We start from the raw sequence: 22,214 nt of genomic DNA on the forward strand, positions 1-22,214 counted from the left end.
CACAAGACATTTAAATAATATTTAAGCCAGTGTAGAGGGCGCATTTACAGCATTCCTGGTCTTTTTCCCTGCATGATACTTTTTTTTACCGGTGCTGTGGAGAAGATGGTAACCAGCAGATGTCTAATACTTTCAACTGATTTTCTTCATCATCATCATCATCAATATTTAATTATATAGTGCCAGAAAATTCCGTAGCTCTTTACAATTGGGAACAAACATTGATAAGACAATACTGGGTAATACATACAGACAGAGAGGTAAGAGAACCCTGCTCGCAATCTTACGAACGAACCTGCACATAGTGTGCAGCCGTTGGCAGCAAGCCCCTGCTAGAGGGGAGCGGGCGATTGCCCTGATCGCCCCACCCCCCTTGGATTCGCCACAGTTTTAAGATAACCTTATAGTATAAGGCTTATACTACTGTATATTGTCCCCTACCTGATGCAGTTGGTTTTCTAAGGTAACATTAGTCATTGGTCATACATTTCATTTCACACTGGCAATAACTATATTTTCTATAAAGATTTTAAAATATGATGATGCTGCAATGGTGTCCTTACTTCAATCAACACAAACATTTATAATATATTTATAAACTATAAATCAGAAATATTAACCTTTGAGAAATGCGTGGCTGAATTTTTTTTATTTTTATTGAATTAAGTCTCTAAATTTTCTGCCCTTCCAAACCTGTCTCCCTCCGTCATAGGCATACATTAAGGAGTCATTTAAGCACCATAAAATATCCAAGTCAAACCTGTTTCCAATTTCAGACCAACATCTTCTCTATCTGTCTTTGTCTTGTTGCTAAGTTATAGTTTGTTTTATCCTCATGTATTTCTTAAATTAATATAACAAAGGCTATTAGGACTGTGTTTAGTAAATGTGTTACTTTGTGTGTAAAAATGCTTTTATTACAGTGGTTGAGAAATTGGCTTTTCTGTAAAAATGCATCTGAAAGATGAAAAATGCATTTAATTGAGAGTACAGGTATGAACTTGAGCCAGCAGGTCTTGTTGCCAGCAGGAAAATTCAAGTTATTTAAAAAGAGGAAAAGGCATTATATTCACCCATAAAATAGATACTGTGACTTTCCTCCCACACTCCAAATTGACCCTAGTCTGTTTGTTTGTGTCTGTCTCTGTCTGTCTGTGTCTGTGTGTTAGGGAATTTAGATTGTAAGCCCCAATGGGGCAGGGACTGATGTGAGTGAGTTTTCTGTACAGTGCTGCTAGTGGCAATTTAAAAATAAATGGTGATGATGATGATATGGTGTTAACAGATGTATTCTTTGTGACAGCTGGACAAACTAATCTACCTTTAGGTTTCAGAAAGGTCAATAATAAAAATTGTGATACATTGGGAGATATTATGAGACAAGTAATGAGATGTATGTTGGTGCAGCTTTGTTGATAGCCTTGTATGATGATAGAAGTTTTTTTCTTGGATTCAGTAAAAAACAGGCAACCAGTGTAGAGACTGACAGAGTGGCTCAGCAGAGGAAGAACAATTTGCAAGGAAAATCAGTCTGGCCGCAGCATGCAAACTAGATTGTAGGGATGTTTTGAGGAAGATCGGTAAGGAAATTATTGCAATAGTAAATATGGGAGAAAATGAGTGCATGAATTAAACTTTTTGCAGTCTCTTGTGTGAGATATTTGTGTATTCTGGAAATGTTTTTAGATCTATGTAACATGATTTTAATATAGATTCAATGTGGGGAACAAAGGATAGTTCTGAGTGAAGGATCACACCTAGCAGGGAGCTTGCGGGGTGGGATTTATCGCCATGCTGTCAACAGAAATAGAAATGTTTGTAGTTAAAGAACATATTGAGAGTTTTGCACATCATCCTCTCTCTCCACCTGTCATCTGTTACATCAGAAGTTCATATTAAATTAGAGAAACTTAAAATTGCATGACGGTGCATTCCCAAATTTTCCTGGTTGCTTATGTTTTGTATTTTTTCTTCCACACTGCAATGATAATTGGTCATAGTTTAGAAGGAAAGATGAGATTGGTAACTGGGAAAATTATATTTGTGGACACTGTTATACCTGTGTACTTAATAGCTACAAACTGTCTTGGCATACACCCCCTAACCCTTAGACACGGTTTGTCATTTTTTGTTTTGTTTTCTGAACTGCCTCACTAGTGGTCAAGAGTCAACGCAGTGACCATCTTGTAGACTCTGGGGGTACATTAAAGGTAACATAACTGCAATGTGTTCTTGTGTTTTGTTTTCCTCGTATTACAAAGAGTGACATGATTATTATCACTACTAATATTTTATATGACAATTGCATTGTGGTTTATTTGAACAGGACAATGTTTGTTAAAATTCAGTGATGATATTTCTTTACTGTGTATACATATGTGATGATTAGAAGATGTCTGGATTAGAAAATGTTAGATTAAATTAAATATTTATTTTAACATAGAGCGTGCTTTAGAAATGCAGGGAATCATGGGAAAAAGAAGATATGCTCAAGGGACATGTGCAACCAATCAATGGGTCCTTGTGAAAATTATCAGATCTTTCTCTGATTCTACTATAACAGTTTAGGACACATGTCAAATGTATGTTCTCAGTGTTGAAAAATTAGTAAAGTGCTAAAAAGAAAATATTTCTTTTTCAATATGAATTTTGCTTACCATATTTATAAAATAACAAAGGGAATATTGGGTATCTAAAGGACATGCCAGAATTGCTTCTGAACTCTGGGTTGATCTGGTGAGATGGTCAGTGTGTTTAAAATAACTGCTGAAGCCATTAGTAGTTGCTTCTTACAGTGGTAAGGAAGGAATGATTAATGATTAGTAGAGTGAGCAAATATTGGTGTGCTCCTGGTTTTTCTTCTATTGTCCCAACCTTTTGCAGTTCGTGCCACGCATGCTTGCCAAAAAACCCAAGCAAACTTGTTGCAGTGCCAGCATCTGGTCATCTACCACAAATTTAATGTCCCTTCATTGTATTGTAGGTTCACTTCATTCGGCTTCCTAAAGTAAGACATTTTGAACATATACTGCTATGTGATTTATGGCTGCATTAGAGCATAGCCATGTGCAAAGGCCACTGTGCAGGTAACTGCAGAGAAATGGTTAAGTGAATTTGTTAATTTGCTGTCTTTAGTACTTTCCTCTGACAGGGGAACACGTGTAACTGCTCATGTCACACAAATTATATGTCAAGATTTAGATATAAAATATTAACTTCATACCCTAGCATCCACAAAGCAGTAGTAAGGTGGAGAGATACAATAGAACTATAAAACACAACAATTGTTCAGAAGCAAACAGGTTTGCCTTGGCCTGATGCTTTACCATTTACCAACTAAGTTATAATGCCATAAAATTCTGTTTGGAAGGCCAGTTTGCTGACTCCCGCCGCAGCGAACCAGATGTGCAATGCCATACCTTGCAGTTATCCTAAATCTTACCTTGTTATCCTAAATCTTCTTCATTTATTTTTGTAACTATATAAAGTGATCAAGATTGATCAAAGGGAGGAATGAATGACATGGAAGCCAACCCGATTGACACAATATCAAATGTTTATGATTAATATTGTACCAATTAATCAATGCATTATACTCATATTCTAGTGAGGTAAATAAGAGTGTCCAATTCTGTTCCCTTCAGAATCTAGCTGAAAGGGGTCAAAAGTTGATATGGTCTAAACAGATGCAATCTTAGTGACAGCTAGACTAACTTATTTACCTTTATTTTTAAGAAAGGTCAATAACAAAGTTCAAGCAAAATAAGGTGAAGTGAGATCTACGATGTCACCACTTATGCTTTGATTTATTTTGTACTTTATCTTAAGATAGTCAATGTGAATTAGAAACTTGTTAACCATATTAGGAAACCAAATCATCATCATCATTTATTTATATAGCGCCACTAACTCCGCAGCGCTGTACAGAGAACTCACTCACATCAGTCCCTGCCCCCATTGGGGCTTACAGTCTAAATTCCCTAACACACACATACACACAAACAGACACAAAGACTAGGGTCAATTTGATAGCAGCCAATTAACCTACTAGTATGTTTTTGAAGTGTGGGAGAAAACCAGAGCACTCGGAGGAAACCCACGCAAACACAAGGAGAACATACAAACTCCTCACAGATAAGGCCATGGTCGGGAATTGAACTCATGACCCCAGTGCTGTAAGGCAGAAGTGCTAACCACTGAGCCACCGTGCTACCAAACTAGTAAATGTCATCACACTGTGTAACATATAATGTTAAAATGTATAAAAGCTTGTTCTTCTCTGCTTAAGAAGTGTCCGCAACTGAATGCAATAAAGACTTAGGGGTAAATGTATAAAGCTGAGAGTTTTCCGGTGATTTTAGCTATCATTTATTTAGTACATTCTACAAACTGATAGCTAGAATCTGATTGGTTGCTATAGGCAACATCTCCACTTTTCAAACCCGCCGGAAAACTCTCAGGTTGATACATTTACCCCTTAAAATTTACTTCAGAATGCTTTGTAAGACTTTGTACCCTATCACTAAGCACACTCATTGCTCAGTCTAATTTTAAGTCAGCAAGAAGCACCCCTGATCAGAGCAATTAATACTAAGAAATGGTGCAGTCTGTTGCACCCCCACCAACTGTGCCCTTTTGGCCCACAAATCCACGTGCTTTCCCATAAAAATCTGCTCAAAAGTAAGCACATTGACATCACAAGAAACATTAGCATTTTTGTAAATGATCCTTAATAACTGCAGGGAATACATTTGTGAATTTTAGCTTGACATTTATTTTTTTTTAAAATATAGGTGGCTAAAGGTGAGCTAACAATGTGAGCATAAATTAATGTCAAAGCATATAGTGACTACTAGAAAAAGGACAAAAAGATCAATAGGCTGAAATCTTCCGATAAGAAAAATAAGACCTACAGCACTGTCATTAATTTATGGTTCATGTTAGTGCCATTTATTGGTTCATGCTAAGTGCTGCCTGCTGACAGGTACTATCAATGAGCACAGTGATGCTGAATAACACCTCCGGCTTACTGCGGTGATGGTCAGTTACATACCAGACATTAGAGATTTAGATTGTTGGACTTTTATAATCTCTATTATGCAGAATAAAATACCTACAGAAAACCTCTACATGCTAGACCATACACTGGAATTTGCATCTCAATTATTACAAAAATAGCATTAAGTTATTATTCTATTATTATCCAGAACATTTTCCTTTTCTTATACTTCTCATTGATTTGCATTTACTTCTTTTCACAATAATATAATCCAGTGTGCTGTCAGGTTCATATGAGGCTTCTCAATCATGCTGCTGGTTAATCATTTAGAAAACTATTTAAATGTTTAAGGTTTTCAGATAATATATCAATCACCTACACAAACAGTTAATAACTATTCAGAAACTGCAGCAGCATTCAGGGTTAAGAAATGCTCTGGTTCCTAAACAGCATGGGTCTCATAATCCACCTCTGCTCAATCTCTTGTCTTTTTCTTGAACAACTAATCTGCCAGTTCCTCCTGCACTATTTCACGGCAAGATAAAATGGTTCCATTATAATCCTCAATAGCTAATGCTGTTTGTCACAGTTACTTGCGGGTGTTAAAATAAACACAAAAAAATGCTGGTAAACTATTATTTCATTTAAAAAGAAAGAGTAAATCAAGCAGAAAATATTTTGACCATATTTGGTACACAGCTCATAACTTCATCGACTACATCAGTGTTACAAAAATTGGAAATGTGAATTGATGGTGCTTAATAGATAAATGATAATAATAAGGATTGTGTCAATAGGTTGCCTTTTATTTAGTGACCCTATATATTCTATTTTACCGATACTCTAATTTACTGATAGGTATAAATGATGTATGGAGGTCACGTAAAGGTAGCTGTCAGCAGTGACCCCTGTCTCTATCAGGTGCTTCTCTTGACCTTGACTGGGAGCAGTAAGAGGAATCTTATAAATCAGTCAACAAGGCAAATAAACAATTGCCCATTAAAAGCCGTGTCACTGCTTTGCCATTGTGTACATTACAATAAAGTAGACCTTAACTGTAACATTGCTAAAAAAAAAATCTACAGAATGACACTTAGTCATTATATATTAGTATAGTTACCACATGTTCATAAAGACTTAGATTTCAACTAAACATAAGAGAAAGTAGCTTGCAGAGCAGAAATATAGATCCAAGGGGAAAGTTTTGATCGCCCTAAGGTTGCTCGATATTGAATGCAATGACTGTTAAAAAGAAGAATTCCGTTTTTGGCTTCTTAACAAGTTTCTTTTTCTGAAAAAGCTTTTATGCAGCGTGTTTCAATGAACCAGTTGAGGATGTTATTAACCTCAGGGTCTAAAACTAAAACACAGAGGTATTGAAATTCACAATAAAAGGCAAAATGCCTAGAACAGAGTCACCTATAAAGCATACTTATGATTACGTCTCTTGAGGTCATTTATCAAAGGCCAAAGACTGATTTATATAAGCAAAACTAGTGCAGTTTCAGCCATTTTTGTATTGTGTTTTTGACTGCCTTTACCAAAGCAATAAAAAGAAAACAATGGTAGGTGCTGTACAGAGTTAAGAGTTATTTTCTGGAAGCTGCACATATATTTTTCCTTGACACAGGGTGAACATTACCACATGTCCCTTGTACATTAACCAAGTAAATATATATATATATATATATATATATATATATATATATATATATATATATATATATATATGCACAATTCTTTTACTGTTCTTCATTTACTGTCTTTACGGTTCAGTGCTGCTGGGATGGCGTTGTTATTTTTTTTATTGTGTGAATTAACATTTTTCTATTTACCTACTATAATTATTTGACCTTTGGCTCATTAAGGGCTGAATAAGTTCTATGTATTTATTTTGTGCATATGATATAAAGGGGGTGTTTGAACAATGCAGAGATAAGGTATTGGGAGGTATGGATCATCACAAAACAATGTTTCCTAGATGGACATAAAAGGTGAAGCCATTGCTTGTTAGCATGGGCCACGTGTTCCAAAACAACAGTAAAGTCATTCAACTTTTACAAATATCACCCAGGTTTCCAACAACATGTGTGTAAATATATCTGTCCATTACCAGTGTCCCAAGACATTTTTTATTATTAGCAGTTTTTTAGATATGTATGTTTGTGCATGAGTGTGTGTCTACTTAGCTCTCTCCTTAAGTAGAAATCTACCTTTATGTCTATCCATTTCATTTTTGTAGTGCATTAGTCCATGGGGATATGTGCACTTTTAAAAGGAGATGAAAATCATTGCTTGAAACTGTCCCCTTTATAGCAGTACTTTTGTTGAAGTCAATTATACAGTGTTTAATATGATCTCAATCAAAATTGCAGCCATATTAGATTTAGAATTTCTATAACACTACCTCCCCCTCCCCCCACCCCTTATATATTGAAATTGCCAGGACCCCTACAGCAATAGTCCGGTGTATAAGAATAGTGTCTTTCATCTATTGGGACACTACACTCTAGGCTCTGAAGGTATTTTTTTTACTATTCTAACCAGTTTATATTATTCTTGTGGTAGTTTATGTCCAATGGTCTTGCATATATAAAAATAATTCAACATTAGAGCAAAGCTCACCAAACCAATCTGTTAACAGGCTGAAGTCACTACTACGGTTGCCTGTCATCTTCCTGTGCATAATCTTGTAGCAGAAATGTCACCATTATGCACTACAGGAAGACGACAAGCAGGCAGATGCAGTGTGATGCTCTGGGCAATGTTCTGCTGGGAAACCTTGGGTCCTTTGCGTTCATGTGGATGTTACTTTGACATGTTCCACCTACCTAAACATTGTCTTGCGGAGTCCATGCCTCGATGAGTCAGATCTGTTTTGGTGGAACGAGGGGGACCTACACAATATTGAGCATGTGGTTTTAATATTGTGGCTGATCAGTGTATATTTTCTTTCCAACGTTTTTCTAACATAAAAATATACCTGAATGAAACATACACACTGTTTCTTATATATTAATTTCAAAACTTCCATTTTGTGTATCACAAAATATAATTACAAGAACAAACAAGCACAAATTAACAGATTGTATGTTAAGTCTGGACCAAAACCTAGGATTTTATACATGAATGCATAGGAACTGACTACTACTGTCTGAGAGTTGCATTTATATTGTTAAACTCCCAGCATGCAATGCTTTCATAACAGTTTTCAAAATGTTGCTCGTCTCTACATTCCTGCTTAGGTTTGGCAGCATTTAAACACTTTTTCTAAGTGGTTGCATTGGCTTTTAACCCCTTATAAATTAGTGTGCTTCTGAGGAACTCTGTGCACCTATTTTTTACATCTGACTGAGAAGTGAAATGAGAAATGACAGAAAACATAAGAGTGGAAATAATAAGGGTTTGTTCGTGCGCAGATAGCATAAAAAAGAATATGGAACAGTAAAAATATTCTTCCTTTCGTAGTTATGCAGCAACAGCAAAAAATATGTTCGCTTATACAATATATTCCTACCTATATTGTTTTCACCCTACAACAATAGACAAATATGCATTATTACGTTTGATTGTATCTCATGCTGTATGTGTTCTTCAATAGTCCAGTAAAAAATTGTATCATGGCCTCATCAGTGTACCCAGGTATTTCACTGAAAGCCTGGTTCTTATATTGTGGTTGGCCTCATATTCTCCCAATATATTCATCATTAAGCTATTACAATCTATGTCTTTTACCAATACTGTGACAACTATCAAAGTATATCTACTAAAAATCAGCAAGAGAAGACTTCACATATCCAGGGTTTTGTCAATGAGTTACTTAGTGTATCTGGAAACTTGGGCGACATTGAGTAATTTTCCAAACTACCAATAAGCTATTCGTTGAATCCAAATGACAGTTACACTACTAGAGATCCCTTTCCACGTTGCCAGGTCTGCAGTGTATAACTGCAGACCACAGCATAGGCCTAACAAAGTCTGGCATGAGTAGGGGTGTGTACTACATTACTTATAGCACCACTGGCATTCTTAGTAAATAAGTTGTTGATCCTTATTTTGACATTGATTAGATATATGTCTTGAATTTCTATGACCATGTCAATTACTGGATTGCTGTTCATCAGGAAGCAGATAATGCATTTATAAGACAGTTTTCTGAAGAAGGTATTTTGTGTTTCAGTGGAAGGCTTAACAATAGGCTATTGTAGATTCAAGTAGGCCCGAAATGCACCGAAATTAGCAGCAGAACAGGAAGAGGTGGGAGAATGGCAGGGAAACAGTAAATTAGAAGGAGCAGCCCATGGAGATGTGTGAACTGGATGTCATGAGCAGGACTGGTCTAGGAAAAAGGGTTTGGGAGTGAGGAACAGTAGAGTATATTAGGATTAGGGGAGTGGGCATAGTGAAGTGGAAGTGAAGAGCAAGGTTTAGAGCAGGTAATTCTTATCTGACTAAAGTTGCATGAAGTTGTGTGTTTGGAAAGGTGCATGGAAGTAGCACGTGTGATATAATTGGTGTGTGTGTGTATTTGGGAAAAGTTTGTGTTCAAGACTTGGTGTGCATACAAAACGTGCTGTGGCTTAAGGCCTACCTCTTTGCTTTAGCATTATGATAGTCATTAGAGACTACACACACATTTCTGGATAAGCTAAGATATTCTTCTATCATATAAACTCTAAATAGTAGTGACATAACTATAGACTCATCCTTTTATGATAGCCTTCATTCTCTGAACAGAAGACTCTAGATGGTACATGTATCAAGCTGAGAGTTTCCGGTGGGTTTGAAAAGTGGAAATGTTGCCTAACGCAACCAATCAGATTCTAGTTATCATTTATTTAGTACATACTACAAAATGACAGCTAGAATATGCTTGGTTGCTATAGGCAGCATCTCCACTTTTCAAACCCGCCGGAAACTCTCAGCTTGACACATTTACCCCTAGATATATGTTATAAAAAATTGCATATTTTCTACTAATTAAACATTATTGTTAAATTATTGTTAAACTGATATTGAAGTCCAGAAACGTTTTCTTTAAAAATACCTTTGTACAGTATGTTGCCTTTCTATATAACATATTTTATACTACCTCTAGTCCGTGCAGTGATCTTCTCATGGGTACAGAATAGTATAAAATATGCTATATTCAAAGATAAAGTCATATTTAAATACACTGACACGCTATCTGTTCTTAAGCTCAGTCAGCAGTTTTTTCTTATAACCCAAAGCTCAGGGAATTCCATTTTCATGAATATCCATTTATGTCTAACATTTTGAAAGTGCAGAGCCAGACTTGTAAAAGCGAATTTGTTTTCTGCTCCTCAATACGTTGCACAATTACTAATGCAATAGATAAAAAGTACAAAGAAGATAGTAATTCCTTGATAATATTATAAAACCAATCATAGCAGAACACTATTTTTAAAAGAGAGTTCCATAATAGTTTTAAAGGAGACTCAGTTTTGAAAATCTGTGATTCTTAAATATAAACATAGTGGGACTGATGCAGAGTTGGCTGTAAAACAGGAGTAACTTAGTCTTAAAAAGGAGCATATTTCCACCCATATCTGATCAGCATCGGCAGCATATGCGCCTGGTTTACAATATGTCATCATCATCTTCATCAGTGTGTATATAGCAGGTGCAAAACATACACCCCCTATCAGGTGTATATCATGCAAGTCTGCATAAGCCATGTTTGCATGAACAGGCCTGTAGTGTACTCAGCCTCCTCTCGTCATCCTGCCTCTCCAGAAACAAGCAAATCAGCTTAAGAGTATATGCGTGCACTCACTTTCTAGGTATGCACAGAGCAATTTCACGCACGATACGGTACATAAACTGGCGTACATCCCACTCTGCATCAGCCCCAGTGTGTCATTTTATATGGCCGTCTTCTAATGACTTCTTTGCTTGGAACCAGTAGTGTTTATTGTCTTTTGTGTTTCCATCTTTATATACTTGCTGTAATACTGGACTGTGTTCTAATCTGCTGGTATAATGAAAGACAACTGTAGTACAAAGGTATGACTTTAGTAGTAGTGTCAAGTAAATAAATGTACTCTCCTCATGAAGAAATCAGAAAAGATGGAAGCCAAAGTTTATTAAAATGAAGAAGAATGAGGCTTCATTACAAAAAAAATGAGTGTTATAACCTGAATAATCCTATTGATAGCCACATAATGATTTGAACAAATCTATTTATTGCTGCTAAACAAACACACACACACGCACACACGCACACACACACACACACACACACACACACACACACAGACACACACACAGACACACACACAGACACACAAATCTATGAAAAAGGGGTAGTATGACAAGTATATCAGTGTCAAAAGCTATATAATATAATAAAGAAAGCAATGTTTCTTTCAAATCTCACACCAACAAAAATAGGCATGTCATAAGACATAACAGCAGTATTAATCTCTTACGGATGTAGCACCGCAAAATTTATATTCACAAAATGTGGGACTAGTTTACAATGTCCACTTTAAAGAAAAGTTCTATCACCATAAAAGAGCCTTTGCTTTGCCATAGCTTGGTGGTATGTACAACCATTTGCTTTATCACATGAAGTTGGATTTATGGATAATTTACTAAGAGTTGAAATTACATGGCAGAACACAATTGTGCCTAATATTATGGGTTCACACTCACATTGGTCCATATGCTGATTCGTTACATATGATCATTCCAGTTTGTCAAATAGACGTTTGTAATTCACTCAAAGGATATTTGCAGTCCATTTCTTAATCGACCCTTAGTACACAGTAGGTGTATATTATATGCATATATTGAAGTACATTCTATATTATTTCTCTTTATGTACTTTACACACAATTATAACTTAAACACAATTCATTTTGCCATTAGCATTAAGTGGAAAAGTGATTTATTTTTGTTAAATAAGTAGTAGTAAATGTCTGAAATGTCACCTTATATATTGATTATTTGTGATTTAAGCACATATTAAACTTGTTGCACCCTATCATACCTCCCAACTGTCCCAATTTGCATATGGCAAAGGGCTGGGGCTTAACAGGAAAGTGTTAAGGCTCCCAGTGTGAATGCAGAAGAAAGTATTGGTAGTTACTGCAAACGGAGTGTCTTTGTTTTGAACACAGGTCACACAGGTAATATCAAAATGCAGTCAATGTTAATATAGGTATCACACTTCGATAGGCACAACAGGTAATGCTGATAAGATGTACTGCAGAACTCAAAATCAGACTGGCAAGGGTTAATACAGAATAGACTGCTATTTGTCTGATTGAGTGATCAGCTCACAGTAGCAGGTAGTGAGCAACCAGAATGTATTTGACAGAATCAGGTCATGATAAAAAGGGACACTGGATCAAACAGGAACTAAAAATTTGGTAATGCTGGTATCCAGGTATAACAGAGGAAGTGCAGGTGCAAGGAGATTGGATTATCTGGTTAGCCACTGGAGCAGGAGATACTGGTGTCCAGGTAGTGTAGATGGAGCGCAGGTACAAGGATGTCTGGATTGCCAGGTTAAGCTGGGAGGCTGAAGACTCTGGTTTTCCAAGCTTGACAGGTGACTGCAAGTATTGGATGTCTAGATTGCCAGATAAGACTGAGAAGCTGGAGAGTCTGGTTTTCCAAGTTATACAGTGGACTGCAGATATTGGATGTCCAGATTGCCAGCTAAAGCTGAGAAGCTGGAGACTCTCAATTTCCAAGTTAGACAGTGGACTGTTGGGAAGTTTTCATTATGCCTGGATAGGAAAACAGGGGCAGGCAAGGGTAAATTGAGTACAATAAGGGTGTGTACATATAAGTGTACCAGATGCGCCTTAATTAGACTTGGCTGCACCTCCAGATACGTTTCTTAGTATTTTTTGTCGGACGCCGGGGGTAAAGATAAAGGCAAGTGATGATGACATGACCCGTCCTGCTGATAGTATTTTATTAATTAGCATTGCTGCTATGTTATATCAATCTGCAGCCATCTATTCGGATTTCTAGTTTGTAATTTCTATTTGCGCTACAGCCGGAAGGAAGAAACCCATTGGATTCATGAAGTGGTAAACAACAAATGTAGGAGTTATTGCTTATATTAGTAACACCGTGAAGACACTATTCTCTTTCTTTCACATTTGTAAGTAGCTGTCAAGCCACATCTATATACAATACTTGGGCATAAGCATACACATTTTTATGCTTATGTCTGACGTAGAAATCCTGCTATGTTGAATATAACTTGGAGACTCAAAATACAAATGTTAACATTGGGAGGCAAGATGCATCAAATTCTATATCAGGCCCTAAATTGTTCTAATTTCCTGCTTACGGCACACTCATAGCCATCTAGAAGAGGGCTATTCATTTCTTTAGTAAACTATTTTTCAAACAAAATCTAAAAATGTTGTGTTTTTATAAATATTCTTAAATCAACAACAACAACAACAAAATTCAAATCAGGAGCAGGGGTACTCTAAAAACCAAATCAGTAAATTATCTGAAAAATATGGATCAAAGAAAAAACATGTCATACAAATACTGTCAACTAGTACACGTTGGGATTTTGGCCCAAAACCTTTACTTTTTCCTTTTAAAAGCTTTATTTGTTTGTTAAAATACAAAAACCTGTTTCCATCACTGTTTGGTGACTGGACACTGCAATATAATGAATAGAATGTGGCCTAGCCATTATGTTTGATCCAATAAATTCATCTTTTAAAAACAACAAGATGAATGCAATTGTCAATTGAACTGAATAGAAAGTAGTTTGCGTAATGGATATAAATCAAAGCTTGGATTGTACCAGTTTCCCATGCTGTTATGTCTCATTGGCAGCCAATACCAAATTTACACTGAAAATTAACATGAAAAATGATGTTTTGACTTAGTAAAACTATTCCCAGTTAAGGATTCTCCTGAGACATTTAGTTTGCATTTACCAAATGCATTCAGAAGAGATCGCTTTATAGCAACATAAAGAATGCTGCATATGTTAAGACAAGATTCAACAAAACAAGTAACAAATGATATATAGCTTAACAAAGTCCAAAATTACATTAGTGTTTAACAAATGAATGGAACAATAACACATCCTTGAAATTAAACACAATACAGTAGATTTATTCCAAATTCAAGTTATAGGGTAGCAAAGCAAAAATAGCAGACAATTCTGCTTATTTGGTGTGGTTGGGTAAATGCCTATGTTTTTTTTACAAATAATGTTAACCAAACATAACTTAAATTTCATGTATTTTTATTTTAGTTTTTTTATTTTTATATGCAATAAACAATAGACAAAATAGAAAGAAAAACACTTTCTAATATTATGCCAAATGTTACATTCATACAAATAAGCCACTAACTAATTTACATAGAAATGTTTTTATTTCCCATGTAGAGGGATACACAATATGCACAGATTTATAAAATATTTGGTGCAGTTATATAGGGACAAACCAGGTGATGTATTGATTTTTTTATTACTTTTTTTTTTATTCTTACATATTATTTCCCTTATCCAGATAGGATGAGTTATAGATTCTCTAGTTGGTCTCCCTATTGCCAGAACATATAGATCCAATGTAAACTGAATCAAATAGTCATGGGAATGCATGGCAATTTAATGGTCATTTATAAATGGCCACCCAATGGTTAAAAGGGGTGTAAGGCACTGTTATTTAAATTGTTTTTCCACTTGTAGTTTTCTAATGGATGCATTTAAGCTGAATTTATAATATGCTTATTATAAGACTATTTTCTACTAAATGTAGAACACTCAGCTCAGTATTCTATAGACTGTCTTGCTATTGCTTTTGTCTCAGGATAGCCCTTTTCGCTACCAAAGACCTATTATCAGTCTTATTTACGCTTGATAATACACATGGCCTAGAGGCACAAGTAAAGGGTATGATGTTACTGTGGTTATAGCCAGGGGCTGGAACATGGGCTGAGACCACTACCATATACTAGGCAATGAAACAAAGTAGATTTTTGAGGTTAGAGTGCCTTTATAGCTCTATAAAGAATAGTTACTTTTATCAGTGACGGAGTGCTGTATTCCCCAAGGGTTTTATATGTTTGTCATCGCCCTAATATAAATCACATTTCAGAGCAGAGAAGGCTGTGAAACTGAGTAACATGATTTTGCATATAAATGGAAACTGTGCTATGTATTAACCTTAAATGACATTCATGACATGTTGGTACAATATGCCAACCAGCCCAATGCCCTGAAGTTCTTTAATTTACAGTTTACAAATTAAGTTACTTTAAAAATATTATCAGGTTAAATGGTCTAGCTAGTAAAATAATTGCCATGAAAATGTAGCCAACATGGTGACTGGTGACTTGATCTTTTGCCCATCTACAGACTTATTACCCTCAATAAAAATAAAACATTTCAGCTGAATTCGAAGTACTTATTTTGTTATACTTCTGTTATATCATTTGAACACACTATTCTTGCAAACAATTTCTTGGTTAATTGTACATGCATAGACCAATACTGAGAAAAATCCATGTGCATAATTTATGTCTATAGAACAAACATCATATTTTAAAATAAATACAGCAAAAAAATCATCAACAAATAAAAATATTAAAAAAAATATACTAAAAAGATCATAACATTAAAAGGGCACTTAATAAACTTCCATTCTCTATTAGACCAATGTAGTTGCCTATTCTTTCACTGATCCATAACAATTTAATCTACTTGCTTAATATAGTTTTGCAATCAACGCAAACTAGAATTTAATTAATCTTACTCATGAACAATCGGGCAAGTAGAGCACAGATGATGCTGGCTGTGTGATAAAAAGCTTAAAATATTTAAATAATCTGTCTTAATTTAGAACTGTAGTAAATAATGCATGTTAATGTCCAGTCATTTATTACAGAGCATTGATTGTGTTAATAAAATGTCCTTAGAGCTGGTAAATGGCCTTATTTATGTATTTTCAATATTTAAATTATATTAATACTTCTCATAGACAATTTGAGTTAGCCTTTAACATCTTGAGATAAATTTATACAAATGATTACGAAGATTGCTTTTTGGGCCACACTGAAGTATCAGTTTGAGAAAAGTTATGATCAATTTTATCAAATGTCATGACATTTTTAGTTTTGAGCGTGCATCTTTTTTAAAATGTGCATTGGGGTAGACAGAGTTCACCAGATCTCTTTAAATCAACCTCTGCAACCCATGCCATAGTTTCATGAGAAAATGTCACTCAAAGTTGCTGGATACATATGGTTTCCCATTACTGACCTTTAAAAGTCCTGGATCATCTGCTGTCTTAGTCCAGCTCCTTTTTCAAACAAGATCAGGGCAATAAGCAATGTTTTAAAAAGAACCTCAACTCTAAAGCCAATCATTTTTTATTAATATACAGTAGACTAATTAGCGAACAGGTCTTTTTATATTTTATTTACTAACAGTTCACATTAAGCTTTTGCAAGTGCTCTTTCCAGCGTGTTATATGCATCAAAGAATTATGTGAAACAAGGACAAAATAATTAGCAGAGATTTTCTATCACTTACCCATATATTTCCATCCTGATGATATGGTTTCCAGTTTCTACCAGTGTCACTGTAAAGTAAGCGGTATTGGGACACCCAATCAGAACTGCTGTATCTTCCTTGAGTAGCAATTGCGCGGATCTGTTTCCTGCTTTCAAAATCCACCTGCAGCCACTGATAATGGTCACTGTCCAATGGTGACCAACCCCCATCACCTGCAGAATGAAAAGTATCATACACTGTGAAAACTACTCTGTATAGATTTGAAGAACATGTAAACATCTGAGTGAAAAGAATACTTTTCAGGTAAAATGTACTTCATTTACCCTGACCCCTTCTTTCCAACTACTAGTACAAAATGGTTTAAAGGGAAAGTATCTGTGCTGGCACCTGAAACTGTTGTATCTGCAGACATAAAACCTTGGGAAATGTGGACCCTAAGCAACATTGTTGGAGGTTGCAAGATGCCAACCGGTTGGACACTTTTGATTTTTTGATAATATCAGGATAATATGCATATGTATCTCTTTAATGTTTTGTTCACTTTTTATTATGTTCAAAACTACACTTTTACAGTATCTCCCCAATCTATGACTATATCCCATACCAATCAATACATATGTCTGCTACCAATCAATCCCCATTATCCACCCCTCATTGTCATCTGTCATGCAATCTGTCTGTAACTGACCTTCATTACCATAAAGCTTTTTTCTCAAGGCATCCTGCTGCTATATAAAACTACTTTCTCACTGCACAGTGGGTGGCCTTAATCTTTTGAATATAAAAAGCAAAGTAAATCAAAGGCAAGTGGTAGCACACATTATCAAATTTACATAATACCACAATATAGTTTAACGAAAGACCTCAAAGCACACCAAGAGGAAAAAAAAGTCCTGCATTAAAATTGGTTTGCTTTGATCAGTTAACTTCAAACTTATAGTCACAGACGGTTCCCAAAATTTCTGATTGGCAAAGCAATTGATAAAAATATTTACTGTATGAAGAAAAGTGGCTATTACAAGCCATAATATTCTGGAAACGCATTGGAACAACACTTATAAAAAAACACGTGCAGCTTCAATAAGTGTATCTCTTTTTCTTCGGTTTAAAGAAATACAGTATTTCCCCATGTATAAGACGCACCTTTTTCCCCAAAATTTTGGGTCTAAAAACTGGGTGCGTCTTATACAGGGGTAGAGGGGTAGTAGCGCTTACCCTGTCAGATGCTTCCTCTGTCCAGTAAAGTCTTCTTTCTTCTGTCCGTTCTGATCCTGATGCTGTAAAGTCGCTTACCGTCCTCTTCGTGATGATCGGATGTGGTGCATGAACTGCTGTTGGAACGCACACTTCCGGTTTCTGCATTTGGCGTTTTGTCCAATCAGGACCTTGTCAAAGTCCTGATTGGACATCTGGTCTTTGCGAAGAGGACGGTAAACGACTTTCCAGCATCAGGATCAGAATGGACAGAAGAAAGACTTTACTGGACAGCGGAAGCATCTGACAGAATTAGCAATAGTGTTAGAACTCCGTCTCTCCTCTCTGTACCTGCTGCACAATTACTCTGTGAATAAATTGAGGATAATGTTTATTGCGGTCACCAATTACTCTGCAAAAGACTATAAACATTATCCTCAATTTTTTCCACATGATTTATACAGGTGCGTCTTGTACATGGGAGAGTCTTATACATGGGGAAATACGGTATATGTAATATTTGGCCAATAGTTTTGCCCAAACAAGTCACAAACCTTTAATTGCTGGCTCAAGCAAAAGAAATTCATTTTTAAAAAAGGATAAGTACTAGAGCTTACCATCATGACAAATGTAGTTTGTACTCATGTCAAGATTATTATGAGTTCCTTAAAGCGTTCTTTTGTCTTGTTCTTTGATAATATGTAATATTATTTTACTAAGTTAACGTTAACGTTATAAATTGTTTAAAATTCATATGAAGATTTACCCACAATTCAGCTGTTACTGTCTGGTGGGGCTGCAGGAAATTTGCTGATTCTAGGGTTCTCTATGAGCTGATCCCCTTCTACCTCAACCAGCAAGTCTGACTGGTGCTGGGACCTACCGTCTTCCCTGGCAAAATTCTCATCTCTGCATCCCCAGGAAAAGCAAAACACGTTTCCCTACAAAATAAAAACTGCTTCCCACAATTACTTGTTATTGCATCACTGCACCTTATAATTATATCCCTTTGCGAATAGTCTTCTACAACATAAAGAGGAAAACTCTTTGCTGCCCTAACATCACTCAAGGGGACCTAATCTTCATCCAGGAAACCCCCTTCTTCCAATATCTTCACCCTGAGATACACTCCAAAGTCCAAATAACTAACACTCTACTCTCTGATATCTGCAGACTGCACTATCTTTATGACTCTAGGAGGGTTGAAGGACACATAACCAGGGAATAAACCATTTACTTTTCGGTCCACTCATCATATTCCAGAACAGATATAATCCTAATTAGCCACAAGGTGACCCTAAGTATAGCCTCTCCCTAGGTCTATCCTATTACATAATCAGATAATGCACCCATATCAGCTGATTTATCAGATTTAGTCACTTGCTATACACCCTTAACATGAGGAATTAATGAAGTCATCCCCCATATATCTACACTAAAATTCCAGCATTGCAAAGATTCCAAGAGGAGTATTTTGTTCTCAATAACACTCCTGATATTTCCCCTGGGAATCTGTGGGAGGTACATAGAGTTTGCGACAATAGAGCACGTAATAAAGCTAAGAAAGACAAGCTTGCCAGAACAATAGAGCTGAATGAATTGTTTCAATATCTAGAAACCCTGCATAAAGCCTCATGCTTCCTCTGCTTGACATTTTCCAAGCTCCCTCTCTATTTGCCTCCTATCTCCCTAATGTAAAGGTATGATTTCTTTAATATACAGCATACTGTTTTGTATCTGCACAGATTTTCAAAGCAAGCACAAAAGTGAATAGGAAAAATATCTTGTCCACCCTCCTGAGGAGGACTATAAGCAATAAGAGACAGGTCAGCTAGAGTCTCTATCTCAACCTCAATTAAAGAGACAGTCTACAAGCTATATTACAGGTGCTACAATACACATGATAAACTCAACAAAATGTTTTCTATCTTTGATCCGGTTTGCTATAGGAACTGAGGGCACAATGGTACCCTATACCACATGTGGCATACCTGTGACAAAGGACACAATCTTCTGAATATACTAATAGAATCACCAAACACCACTGGGTTTTCCTGCTAGGTTACCCTAGGTTATCCACCCCAAGACTTATCCACTCAAAATCTCTAATAGCAGCTTCTTGTAAACAATGTGATTCCACCCCACAACCCTTAGTTGTTTACTTAAAAATATTATATGGCATGTCACATGCTTTGAAAAATAACTCACTGCCTACATGGTAAATAAGAACTTTTTACTCGGCTTTGGAATTCTAGGATTTCATAAAAGACAGATATTAACTTAGACTTAGACCTTCTGTGGCTTTCCATTTGTTATGGAACTATAAGTTCCACTATGCACTAGGTTGAGAGTGGTAGATAGCTCATCCTCCATTTCCTCCAGGGAGTATGGGTAGGACAGCCAGTTCTAGCCTAGAGACTGGAATTCTGTTTCAAACCCCTGCATAGCACCTGAAAGGCAGAAAGGTCTGGTCAGCAATTAAGAGCTGTGGTGACCCAGTGATAGACTCTATTGCTGGACATCATAACTTAGTGAGAGATGGGAGATATGGGGAGAGCAGACCTCTAAACCGACTCTCTGATGAAATGTGATATCAGAGCTCATCAGCCTGATATCACATTTTAGTTGAAGGGACAAAAAGGTTTTCACTGCCATACAGTGTTATCTACTATATCACAGATTAGTGAGAGAATACCTGTCATTAATTTATGAACCTGAGGCACTCAAGGCTTGTTGACTCTCTTAATACTGTGATTGTTCACTAATTATTCACCTCATGGGGCTGGCTACATTTTTACGTTTGTTTTGCATTAATACATATTATTTTACAGATTTTCAGGCACACACAGACCTTCAAAAGTCAATAGTCATTCAAACGGATTAGTAGCAGGATATTCGTTTCCTTGTCTAGCTCCACTTATTGAAAGAAAAAAACGCCTTCCTATAATTTCAACAATTTTTCATAAACAAAGTGATTTGCTTTATTAAATAGGTGCTAAAATGGAGTCACAAAACAGCTATTATGCACTGTATACACAGTAACACAGCAATGTGGTGTACAAAGATATCAGTCATCGTTACTAAGAAATGTCAGGATGTAACGCTCCAACAGAGACTTGCTATAGATCGATGGGTATTCTCCTCTCTCTATTTCATCTAATAAAAGGTGCAATTTGAGGGACTTTGATTGCTTTGTGCACTTTGACAATAAGATGTGTAACCTCTATTGATTTGTCTGTTATGAAGAATGTTCTTCCAGATCTATGGAGACTCCAATAAAGACACAATAGTGTTACATACTTTGTTGTGTGTCTGTTATTTGGTATTGTTTGCGCGCCGTCTTTGTTATTCCTCTTTAACAGGAACAAAGTCACCGGAACTTTTTATCTCCAAAACTAAGTTTGCAGCTATATTAAAGATTAATTAGTCAATAATTCAGAATTTTGATGACATGTTTACACAAGATACAGTTACAACATGAATAATATGCTGCTTCTTAGAGATAACAAACTAATGAAAATGGAGAAGGAGAAAAGTAGCTGGGGGGAAAATACAAATAAGGACTGAGCAGAATGTATGTGGAACATAAAATTAAATATTCAAAGTGTTTGCAATCTTTATAAAGGCTTTTGCATTTGTCAATTAAACTCTATTTTCTTAACATAGATTCATCCTTAATGGTGAATCACAGTAATAAATATCATCAAGGTTTAATTATCATAAAAGTGTAGAACTTTTCAATGTGCATAATGGCAGTTTTCTGATTATTCCATAAAAATCATATAATTTCACTTCTGATCTGTAGTATAAACAATAAATTTAAGATCATTTCTTGGTGTTTTAAGTAGATTATTCCTTACTTTTACACTCATGAATAAAGTTCACTTACATGCTGCCTTCAAAATTGTTCCTGGATATAGTTTAATGATATCAAACTCTCTGTACAGGCTATCAGCAAATTTTGGAAGTCATCATCATCATTTTATTTTATGTAGCGCCACTAATTCCGCAGCGCTGTACAGAGAACTCACTCACATCAGTCCCTGCCCCATTGGGACTTACAGTCTAAATTCCCTAACACACACACACAGACAGACTAGGGTCAATTTGTTAGCAGCCAATTAACCTACGAGTATGTTTTTGGAGTGTGGGAGGAAACCGGAGCACCTGGAGAAAACCGACGCAAACACGGAGGGAACATACAAACTCCTCACAGATAAGGCCATGGTCAGGAATTGAACTCATGACCCCGGTGCTATAAGGCAGAGGTGCTTACCACTACGCCACCGTTCTGCCCAGTCATGTCTGCTGTCTCTGTGTGTGCACATATTTTACAGACTGGAACATAGACCATGCCCTTAATTACATCGTTTCACACCCTAGAAATGGCCTACTCATCCCCTGCCACTACACTGTGTTCACAAACTATTTTGGAAAAAGAAAAAGAAATGAAAGAAAAATATGGTTGAGCACCTTTAAACTTTTACT

The 22,214-nt window shown here is 36.1% G+C and overlaps 1 protein-coding gene across 2 annotated transcripts in view; it reads right to left on the reverse strand.

Annotated features, from left to right (window-relative positions):
* CNTNAP2 (contactin associated protein 2) overlaps window positions 1-22,214 on the reverse strand; it is a 1,405,747-nt gene that overhangs the window by 938,226 nt on the left and 445,307 nt on the right. For both annotated transcript variants that reach the window (XM_075212518.1, XM_075212517.1), the window contains exon 3: window positions 16,551-16,744. In XM_075212518.1, coding sequence (XP_075068619.1) covers window positions 16,551-16,744 — 194 coding nt within the window. The remainder of the gene's footprint in view (window positions 1-16,550; window positions 16,745-22,214) is intronic.

The sequence above is a fragment of the Mixophyes fleayi genome, chromosome 5, assembly GCF_038048845.1.
Source record: "Mixophyes fleayi isolate aMixFle1 chromosome 5, aMixFle1.hap1, whole genome shotgun sequence".
Classification (NCBI taxonomy): Eukaryota; Metazoa; Chordata; class Amphibia; order Anura; family Limnodynastidae; genus Mixophyes; species Mixophyes fleayi.